This window comes from Carlito syrichta, unplaced genomic scaffold, assembly GCF_000164805.1.
Source record: "Carlito syrichta isolate Samal-C Ts95f unplaced genomic scaffold, Tarsius_syrichta-2.0.1 Scaffold313246, whole genome shotgun sequence".
Taxonomy (NCBI): Eukaryota; Metazoa; Chordata; class Mammalia; order Primates; family Tarsiidae; genus Carlito; species Carlito syrichta.
Window position 1 is genome coordinate 379,126 of NW_007257342.1, and position 11,023 is coordinate 390,148.

Consider the following 11,023-nt stretch of genomic DNA (forward strand, 5'->3'; position numbering starts at 1 on the left):
TTCTATCCCACTGTAAATTACATCCACAGATACCAAGTTAGCCTTCTGGAACCACAAGACTACTGAAGGTCTGCGTCAAAAAAAGGCTTTGGAATCCTTTGGTTTTCTGAGACCAGGACCTCACTTCTACCTTGCATCTCTCACAGAGTCCTAGAGAGAGCACTGAACTGGGTGTCAGAGGCCTTTGTACCACTCAGCTTGTTGGGAGAGTTTGAATGAGTCACTGAATCTCTGAGCCTCTGTTTTCTTGCAAAAGGAAGATAATACTCCTGTTACTGCGGGCCTCCTAGTCTAGCTGGAGGCCCACCCACCAGCACTAGAGGGAAAGTGCTCTGGGAGCTTTAAGTGCCACACAACGGTCCAGGCTCAATGCCTTGGAGTCCCTAATCTCTGCACTGCACCCTGGGGATTTTCCTCAGTGCCTTGTCTTCCACATTTCTATTTTTCTCTTTGGCCTTGTCAGATTTGGCTTTGCTATCCATTTTATTTTTTTTTGTTTTTGTTTTTGTTTTTTGAGTTGGTGTCTCACTCTGTCGCCCAGACTGGAGTGCAGTGGCCGCTCCCGGCCACCGCAGCCTCGACCTGCTGGGCTCCGGCGATCCTTCCGCCTCAGCCTTCCGAGTAACTGGAACTACGGGCATGCGCTACCATGCCCGGCTGATTTTTTGATTTATTGTAGAGATGAGGTCTCGCTGCCCAGGCGGGTCTCGAACCCGTGGGCTCAGGCCATCCACTCACCTCAGCCTCCCAAAGGCGCAGGATTACAGGCTGAGCCACCGAGCCCGGCTCCATTTTAGTTTTTAATATCAGGTGAATATATTGTGTATTTCTAGACATTCTGTCTTGCTCTGTTCATGTTGATGAAACTAGTCATCATGTAGATATCTTTCTTCTGTTGCATGGTTATCTCTAATCATTGGTAACATACTTTCTTATGGTCTCTTTCAGTTGTTCAAGGGGTATTAATTCTTGTGTGTGGGTTTTCAGACACTCAGAATGGAATGTTGCTTTGTGGTTTGCAGTGTTTATGGAGAGGCCGCTTTCAGTGGGGCTAATTTTCTGTGAGTGCTTGTGTAGTGTTGGCCCCAGAGACATTTCTGCTGGGCACTTTTGCCTTTGCTGCCTGCCAGGTTCTTCAGGGATACAACTGTCCCAGAGTTAATTTCCATGTTTAATGTCTTGGCCCTGCCACCCTAGTGGTGTGAGCTCCCACTTTCTGCTGTTCCTTGGATGCTCCCTCCAACTGTCAGCAGCACCCCAGCAGAGCCAGGCTTCTTTGCTAGTTCCTAGGGCCAGTATGTCGGGTCTTTCTAACTAGCCCATCTTACCAAATGCATGTGCTCCTCAGGCTTTACAGAGGCCTGAGGCTCTGTGTGGTCCCTGCAGGGTATTAAAACTCAAGCCCTGGTGTGACCAGGTCTCATTTTCACTTCTCCGCATACCCACAACTGCCGAGCATTGGCTCCTGGGTTCACTGCTCTGAATTCATTTCTGATTCCTACAGACTTCCCTTTCATTCTTATGAACTTAACCTCATTTTTGTAACTATTTTTTATTCAACATGCTGGGATGTTTTTAACAGGAAGGGTCTGCATTAGCTTAATCTGCTGTTGGCCTGATACGGGAATTAGCACATGGTTTTCTCACCAAAGTCCTCAGGGTTGCTTGAGGACAGAGGCTCAGAGAAGTAGGCTTTTACCAGAGTGTTGCCTTGTTTTATTTTGGAATGTTGTGACTGTGGTTTTAACATTGAGGATTCACATGTATTTTAGGACATCACCCTGAAGATACAGTTTTTGAGGCTTCTCCAGAGCTTCAGCGACCACCATGAGTAAGTATGAGCACATCCCTTCAAGGAGAGTTGTTGGACTGTCTGGAGGCCTCTCTCCCCTTGAATGTCACTGACCATAGCTCAGGAGAAGGACCTGGAGCTGGTAAAGGCCCACTGTCCCCTCAGTGCTAGCAAGCGTGGCCATACTTCCAAGACACTACAATAAGAGCTGCCATCTGTCCAGCCCTTCCTTTATGGCAGACACTACTCTGAGCTGTCCTCTAGCTCTCACAGCCACCCCAAGAAGTGAGTATGGAAGTTGTTGGGGAGAGGATTATTGCCCTTGAAGTCAATGCATCTCTCAACTTACTGTTCCTCTGAAGCAGGAATGAGCAGCTTGGCTATTCTCAGGGACCTCCAGGAGCCTCAGACCAGCAAAGCTGGCTGAGTACTTATTACCTCCTCAAGAAGATGTACTCTCTCCCATTTTTCTAGAAACACATTCTCCCTCTCTTTTTATTTCTTAGCCTTTGATAGAGAGTGTACAGGAAATGGTTCTCTGCTGGAAGAAAAACAGAACAGGGGAGGGGTCACTGGCAGCAGGTCCTTGACTTTGGCCCTGGGGAGATGATGTGGGGGGACCTTGCTGAACTCAGACAGCAGGCCACTGCTGCTCGGCTCCGCCCAGCTGTGGATGTACAGGAGACCGGGCCTACTACTGTGTAGCTTCTGATTCCTCCCTCCCACCTCCCCACCCAGGAAAGCCAGAAATTAAGACTTATGTGAAAGGTCCTGATTTTTTCACGTTGGTTTAAATTCTTTTGAATCATTATATAAGCAAACAGGACATGCCTGGGGAGAAATGTGGCCACAGGGGCCTCTACTTTGCAACTTCTTCTCTGTCAAGCATGACCATCCTCTTTGAGAGGCTCTCTGGCTGAAGGCTATAGAAAGGCTCTGGGAAGTATGTGCACCCTCTGAAAAATGACATCAATAGGTTATGGAAGTATGCTTTATTTTTCTGAGGAAATAGGTCCCAAGCTTTTGTCAGATTCTTGAATTTGAGCATGCCTGTGGACCAAGTTCTGGGGATATAGTGATGAATGAAACAAGCCATGGTCTACTCTCACCAAGGGCACAGGAGAACTTCAGAAGGAAGGCAGTTCATTAGAGGGCTGCACCATTGAGTGCATGGTGACAGACAGAGATAGTGTTTGGGAGGAAAGGAGTACGGACTGTGAGAAGACGTTTGACAGGGTTCAGAACTCAGAAACTCTTCCTTGCAGATATGTCTTGTCATCTGAGACCCAGGGGGTCAGGTGGTCGTAGTAAATTGGGTGAACAGGCCTATGAGAAGGTGAATGTTCTAGCCAGAAGTCCTGGCAGAAGCCCCTGAACAAGGGAAATGAGTGTGACCAGATGGTGAGAGTGATGTGAGCTTGGCTCAGGGTCATTCACAGGCCTGGATTTTATATATAGATGGCCCCCAACTTCTCATGATTTGATTTACGGTTTTTTTTAACTTTATGATGGCACAAAAGTAGAATTTTGAATTTCTGCCTTTTTCTGAGCTAGTGGTATGCGGTACGACACTCTCTTGCAATGCTGGACAGTGAGCTGAAGCTCCCAGTCAACCACATAGCTAAACATCCAATACTCTACAGTGTACCTCCATGTGATTCTGCCCAACTGTAGGCTAATTTAAGTGTTGCAAGCACTTGGAGGTAGGCTAGGCTAAGCTCTGATGTTTGGTAGGTTAGATGTATTAAGTGCTATTTTCATCTTGCAATATTTTCAAATTATGGTGGATTTATTGGCTATAACCCCCACCTAAGTTGAGGAGCATCTGTATTCTAAAAGCAGTGGGAAGTTGTGGAGGCATTTTCAGCAGGAGGGACAGGATCAGAGTCCTGTTTCTGAAGGTCACTCTGGCACTGTGTGAAGACTCGTTTTCTGTGAGAGCTGGAGACCTGGGAATATGGGGCCCAACAATGACAGGCCAGATGGCAAGGAGGGGAGGGAGTGTCACAGCTGACCAGGCCTCTGCTTGGTGACTGTGGTAGCCATTCGGACTGGTGCAGCAGGAGGACCAGGCTGAGTAGAATGATGAGTGTGACTGGCTATGTTGAGGTGCGGATGCCTTTGAGAGAGCAAATAGAAATGTTGGCAAAGAGAAAGCTCTTGTTAGTGAATATGGCAGGCAGGGAGGTGGAACTTGGCCAGGGAGAGATTCTGTAGCCTGGGAGCCCAGGGTTTCCTCCTGTGAATGGTGACTCAAGTCAAAGGTATGGGAAAAGGTATCTGGTAGATTTTCAGTTTGTCTCTCTACAAGGGGAACTCAAAAAAAAAACCTGGAATTTATTTGTAAGCAATTGTGTGTTTATTCTTACATGTTTAAACTTCGGTCACCTTCAAAATATTTTCCATTTGATGCAGTACACCTATCAAGACACTTTTTCCACTGCTCAAAATAGTTTTTGAACATGTCGGTTTTGATGCCTTTTGGTGCTTCTGCTATTTTTTGTTTCACTTCTTCCATACCAGCAAAACGTTTCCCTTTGAGGACTTTTTTCATCCAGGGAACCAAAAAAAATGTCGCTTGTTGTGAGATAGGGAACAGGGAAAGTAGGGCACGGGGGTCATGCTGTTTTAGGCCAAAAACTGCTGAACACTCAGCACAGTATGGGCGTGTGTGCTTGTAAATCATAGATCATGAAATGTGTAAATGCACTGAAAGAATCTCAAAAAAAAAAAAAAAAAATGCACTGAAACCAAACGCAGCCTCTCACAACGATGCTAGCCAGTACACTGATGCCGATGGGTTCCTAGAACACTTACCTAGCGGGAGAAAGCCTGTACTACAAAGGGGCACATCCTCCAAAAGACAGTTCTGGTTTTTTGGGGGTCCCTTGTACATAAAAAATGAGCAGAGACTCTGCTCTGTTCCAGTGCTGACCCGGCAGCCCCAAATCGTGCCCTTCTCCTCCTCCAACCCATTTGTTTCAGGAACAAGTACCTACTACTCAACAACCAGGAGCTGAACGAACTCAGTGCCATCTCTCTCAAGGCCAACATCCCCGAGGTGGAAGCCGTCCTCAACACTGACCGGTGAGTATGGTGTGTGCAGCTTTGGCCCACAATGCACCCTGGCTGCCCACATGCCCTGGGCCTCACAGGTGGGCACACACAGGTGTGCACACCTGTCCTTTCTCACTCACATGTCATTAAGATGTTCTGAGTGCCAGGCTTTATACTCAGTACTTACTTGGAGGCACAAGTACTTACTTGCCTGAGGCCCAGCTGGAACCCATCGCAGGCAGGGAGTACCCTGCGTCCTACCCTGCTGGCACAGACTCTGCCTGGTCCTGCAGACTCTGTCATGACCTGTTTCAAACCCACTTTTGGTATAAACAGCCCATCCTCTGGCAGTTGTAAGCCCTGTCTGACTCTGGGTGTGTTTCTGGTCTCTGGCCACTTGTCATTGAGTCTTAGAAGGGAAAACTGACCTGAGGTATGATGGAAAGGCCCTTGGCTGTTCGCATCTGTGACTGCAGAAGTCTCAGGGGGTCTGGACCCAGATAGAGCAGGAAGGCATCCTGTAGATTTAGAAATGTCCCCATTGTTTTTCACCCACCCAAGCCAGCAGGGTGACCAGCCCCAAGACTCCCATCAGCCCCTCAGATCTGCCCCACTGTCCCTGTCTTTTTTATTTCAGGAGTCTGGTGTGTGATGGGAAGAGGGGCTTACTAACTCGCCTCCTGCAAGTCATGAAGAAGGAGCCTGCCGAGTCATCTTTCAGGTGGGTCTGGAGACAGGAACCTGGCGATTCTGAGGGGCCCTGGAGCTGGGCGGTTCCCCAGTAGTTAGAAATACCTCCTTTAATCACCAGTATCTGCCCCGAGACGGTTTGGGGAGGTAGTTTGCCTGTTGTCCTGCTCTTGTGTTGACTCGGCAGGTATGTTTGAGCTTCTGCTGTGTCCCAGCAAGACCTGAGCATTCACCAAGCACCTATTCTGTGCTGACCTGCACAGGTAGAAGAGAACTAGGATACAGGCTCTGCCCACATGGAATTTTCTGGGCTTGTGGGAAACAAATGTGAAGAAAAACCTGTTTCAATACAGAGTGGAAAGGAATAGAGCCAGAATTAGCCCCAGGAGCTATGGAAACAAAGGAAAGCCCCTTCCCCTCCTGGGAGATGGTATGGTAGGCATGGACAGGGAGGCCTTAGGCCCTTAGGCATGCCATCTGAGAGTTAAAGATCTGAGGCTTTGAACAGGAGGAATTCCATCAGGGCTGGGTATAAGCTGTCAGGAGACTTTATGTGCACATGGGCCTTTGTCACTCTAGCCTGCCTTGTGTCAACTCCCTGACATGGATTCCAGCCTTGCCCTCTGGGCACTCAGTCAGCATCAGCCATCTCTTCTCTAGGCTAGCCCGTCACATATGAGATCAGTGGCCTGTCCTCACACATCCATCAACTTCCTTCACACATGCCTGGCCCCTCAATTCCTTGTCCTCCCATTGAAGCCTAGATTGAGACTCACTGAAATCAGTCCTTTGGTTCACGATAGCCGCCTCTGTGACACCCCTTTCAAACACGCCCAAATAGTTCCCACTGAGCTGTCAACTCCATGAGGAAGGGAATTCTTATGCTCACTACTGTGTTCCCAGGCCTAGGATGAGGCCTAATGCTTGGTAGATGTTCAGTAAATGTCTTGAACAAATGAAAAGGCAACAAACGTTCTCTAGCCCCTTGGGGAATCGAACATGGGCCAGAAGAGGGCAGCCTTAGCCACCTGGGCCAGGAGTCAACATTTGGGTCGCAGGTTTTGGCAAGCCCGGGCTGTGGAGAGTTTCCTCCGAGGGACCACCTCCTATGCAGACCAGATGTTCCTGCTGAAGCGAGGCCTTCTGGAGGTATGGCCTGGAGGAGCCAGGTGTTGGGTGTTCATCCCCCCCCCCCCAGCCCATGCACTACTGTCCTGTCCTGAGCCCTAAACAGTTTGTCAGGAGCAGGCCAAACCTCGTGGTACTTAGAGGCCAGTAGAGACTGCCCTAGTGTTTACCCTGTGTTTGCAGCTGTGGGTTCCCTGTGGGTGCTCAGGGTATAAGGGATTTACGAGGCGGCTGTGCAGGAAGGTAAGAGTTTAGTTATCCAGCAAGGCCTTTTGACCCTGAGGATATTTCGATGGTGACTAAAAGTTAATTTTCTTTTATTCATTAATGGCCTTCAGAAAAAGCAAAGTTTTAAAAAGAGGGAGGGCAAAATGGCCAAAGTTGTCATCGGTTTTTTAAAAAAAAGTTGAGATAGACAAGAAACTGACCCATGAATGTTGTAAAACTCCATATGGAAAAAAAATTGATTCACATCAATGTAATGTCAAGAAAATGGAAAATATTGGAAACAGTTTAGCTGTCGTAGAAAACTTTATTGAGGATTTAAATTGGCTTTATGTTCCCATTAAAAACTCGGTGCATTTGGTGTCGACTTTATTTAAACAATTTCATTAATAAACACAAAAACAAACCATAGGGTCAAAATGTGTCATTTACCCTTAAACTCTTGTCCTTCATTTGCTTGAATGGCCTCAGTGTTTGAACAGTGGCCATTATAAGACCTGGTGACGGCTCCCCTCGCCTGGGAGCTGGAGGGCTCTGGCTATCTTGGTGACCACAGAGCAGGTCAGTGGCTTCAGCTGTGAACCCTGAGCAAATGAGACAGATTGTGCTGCATCCCCAGCCTGCTCCCCCACCTGGTCAGGTCTGTCAGACCGGGCCCTGTCCTTAGAGCCAGCAGCATCTTCGGACAAGAGTCTAGACAGGGTTGCAGGCAACAGCCGACCGAAATGCTTGCTTGGAACAAACGTGTAGTCTGAGCTCCATGCCAGGCCTCGGCGGGAGGCAGGCGGGGGGCAGCCATGTTCACATCTTCACCCTGTCCCCTCCTCACTCCCAGCACATCCTGTACTGCATTGTGGACAGCGAGTGCAAGTCGCGGGATGTGCTCCAGAGTTACTTCGATCTCCTGGGGGAGCTGATGAAATTCAACATTGATGCATTCAGGAGGTTCAGTAAATACATCAATAATGATACAAAGGTAAAGTCAGCCCAGAGCTCCATAGTGTATGCGGGATTGTCCAAAAAATTATCTTGGAACCCGGTCTGCCTGTCTTCAGGTGTAGGCTTTAAATCGGAGAATCCCGGGGAGTCAGTGGTCAGTCTTTAGCAAACATGCATTAGAACGTACTCTGTGTTGGGCACTGTGCTAAATCCTGGCAATACAAGGATGAAACCCTGTGGGCTGCTTGTGGGCAGGGGTGAGAATGGGATATGCAGCTGCTGTGATGCAACATGGACAGTGCTGTAGTGGGAGCCCCTGGAGGGAGGGACTAGGCCTGGTTGTTAGGCTCATAGGAGTGTGTATGACCAAAGTCCATCCCAGACAAATTGAAGAAAAAATTGAGGAGTCTAGCACTCTTCAGTGTAAAATCATTGTACAGAGTGTTGGAAGATCTAGGCTGAGCTCCTGGTTGTGCTGCTTAGTATCTGAGTGGTGAGGGCAGGTCACTAAGTTTGTCTGAGCCTGCATCTTCCTGTGTGGAGCAGAGGAGCTAGGGGAGATCGCTGATGCCCCTTAGAATGACTGTCCACCCTAGGCCATGGTCAACTCCCCCTGCAGCCCACTGCCCCCACGAGCTGTGTCTCTGCTGCAGTTCCAGGTGTTCATGAAGCAGATCAACAGCTCTCTGGTAGACTCCAACATGCTGGTGCGTTGCGTCACTTTGTCACTGGACCGATTTGAAAACCAGGTGGACGTGAAAGGTACGAAAAAATCAGGTTGCCAAGGCTTGTCAGTACAGTGTGACAGTGCTGGTATCAGATGTACAGCCTCCAGCAGGAGGCAAGAATAACTGAGGGAGCTGGGCCAGACACCTTGTAGCTGGCCTCAAGATGGCAGCTCTCTGGTGGATTGCTTTGCTGCTTTGACTTCTGTTGTTCATGCTTCCTTTCATGAGTAGGTACAACATTTGAATGAAGGAAGAAACCATTGCTGCCAGCAGAATGCAAAGACAAACCAGAAAAACGCCTTCCTTTTCTGGGTTGGGATTGCCTGAGATGAGTTGGACCCTTCCTCCTCAGTCCCCCCATGCCATGTGTTGCGGGTGCCCTTTGCATGGTGGGGGTGGCTGAACCCACCCAGACTTGCTCACAAACTTCCATGTATATATATGCACGTGTCCTTTATTTCTTAAGAGAGGGTCTATGGCATCAGCAGATTTTCACAAGGGTTTGTGACTGCCCTTCCCCTCCCTCCAAAAAAATTCACTTGTCTTCTGTCACAGTTGCTGTCATTGGTAGCACCAAGTGTCCTGGTCATTCAGTCATTTGCCTCCTTTTTCTGTCCCGAAAGGTCTGTTTAAGGGGCAGAGCCTCACAGATTTTGGTACCTTTCTCTGTTGTCCCGCCTCCTGTTAGTGTGGAAAGCAGCTTGCTCCAACACGAGTGGAAGGAGCAGACCTGTGCACACTGAGGTCCTGACAGTGGGCCTGACTAGCCTGAGAGCTGATGTGGAAACCAGTCACATCAGGAGTTCTGAAAGATGATTCAGACTGTCCTTGCTTTCTTAATTTAGTGTCTGACCCATCTTCCTGATAAAGAAATTGTCCTGTGGGTGATACAGAGGAGCAAGAAAGGGTCTGAAGCCAGTCTGGGTGAGCTGAAGGAGCGCTGTCCTGGAGCATGGTTCTGGAGGACAGCGGGGGGGCCTCCTGGGGCACCCTGCCTAGTGGCAGAACAGCTGGAAAGTGTGATCCTGCTGCAGCCAGCTGTTGTTGTACTTGTTTTGATGGTGTGAGGCTTCCAGCTTCGGAGAATCAGGACCCAAGGAGTGCACAACTAGTGGTGTATTTGTCCTGGCCACTCGGCCTGAGCCTGCTACACTCAACTCTGCCTCCCTCCATAGTTGCTGAGGTCCTGTCCGAGTGCCGCCTGCTTACCTATGTATCCCAGGTGCCCGTACAGATGTCCTTCCTCTTCCGCCTCATCAACATCATCCATGTGCAGACACTGACCCAGGTGAGAGGCCCCAGCAGACAGGCAATAGGAAAGGTAGCTTGGAAATTGCTTCCATTGTCCTGGAGCCCAGCAACTTTCTGTCTCCCACCCTCACTCTAGAGGTGAATCTTCCAAGACCAGCTCTTCTTGGGATAGTGTCCCCGTTTTTCGGTTGGGGCTAAGGAGGGGCAGCAAGTCTAAGGTCACAGACAGACTGGCTGACTCCCAATCCAGTGCTTTTCCCCAGTGTCCATGTCCCTCACCCCTTCTGCAGTGCCAGGCTTTGGCATTCGACATGAGATTGCCTCTCAGCTCCCTCCTAGTTGTGCAGCCTTCTCTTCTCCAAGCATCACACCCATCTTTCCTAAAATGGGGGTAATACTAGTACCTCTCACAGGTGACTCTGGTTCTCTCTTGAGGCAAGGCCCTGTTCTGAGTGTGCACAGTGAACAGAACAGACCTCCTTCCCTGAGGTTCACAGGCTAGAGTAGAAGTTCTGAAAGGAGATAACTGCCCCAAAACATGCATTTAACCCTGCCTGGGGAGCCAGCCTTCCAGGAGAAGTGATGCTTGAGTCGAGGTCTAGATGGGGACAGATGTTGCTGCCATGAGAGTGGTGTTGGGGACGTAGGTGTGGGGAACAGGAGAGTACTCAGGCATCCTCCTTGCCCCAGTCCTGCCTAAGGTCTGCACAGAAGCAGTTCCATGGAGGGTCTGTGGACTCTGCCAGGCCCTACGAGGCCCAGGCATGGGACAGCTTTTCTCCCTGCCTGGTGGCTGTCCAGGTTTACCAGGGGCCACTGGGGCTACCAGGTGCAGCTAATCCCTACCGGCCTGTGGCCTTGCAGGAGAACGTCAGCTGCCTCAACACCAGCCTAGTGATCCTGATGTTGGCCCGACGGAAAGGGCAGCTGCCCTTGTACCTGCAGCTGCTGCAGCGCATGGAACACAGCAATAAGTACCCTGGCTTCCTACTCAACAACTTCCACAATTTGCTGCGTTTCTGGCAGCAGCATTACCTGCACAAGGACAAGGACAGCACTTGCCTGGAGAACGTGAGTGCCCCACCCAGTAAAGGGATCATGGGTAAGCAGCGGACATGCAAACCCAGGGTCCCTCAGAGGGGTGTCCATGGCGCGTGGTCCCTGCCTGGACCATGTGGCGGGTGGCTCTCTGTTCCCTTACCGAGGCTTTCCA

At 49.6% G+C, this 11,023-nt stretch overlaps 1 protein-coding gene across 4 annotated transcripts in view; it reads left to right on the forward strand.

Annotated features, from left to right (window-relative positions):
• Window positions 1–11,023, forward strand: part of TRPC4AP (transient receptor potential cation channel subfamily C member 4 associated protein) — an 80,806-nt gene that overhangs the window by 68,827 nt on the left and 956 nt on the right. For 3 of the 4 annotated variants that reach the window (XM_008070263.1, XM_021718674.1, XM_021718676.1), the window contains 8 exons: window positions 1,773–1,831; window positions 4,778–4,879; window positions 5,487–5,570; window positions 6,598–6,688; window positions 7,728–7,868; window positions 8,485–8,593; window positions 9,735–9,847; window positions 10,675–10,881. In XM_008070263.1, coding sequence (XP_008068454.1) covers window positions 1,773–1,831; window positions 4,778–4,879; window positions 5,487–5,570; window positions 6,598–6,688; window positions 7,728–7,868; window positions 8,485–8,593; window positions 9,735–9,847; window positions 10,675–10,881 — 906 coding nt within the window. Of the gene's footprint in view, window positions 1–1,772; window positions 1,832–4,777; window positions 4,880–5,486; window positions 5,571–6,597; window positions 6,689–7,727; window positions 7,869–8,484; window positions 8,594–9,734; window positions 9,848–10,674; window positions 10,886–11,023 lie in introns of all 4 variants that reach the window. The other variant, XM_021718675.1, reaches the window with a different exon arrangement.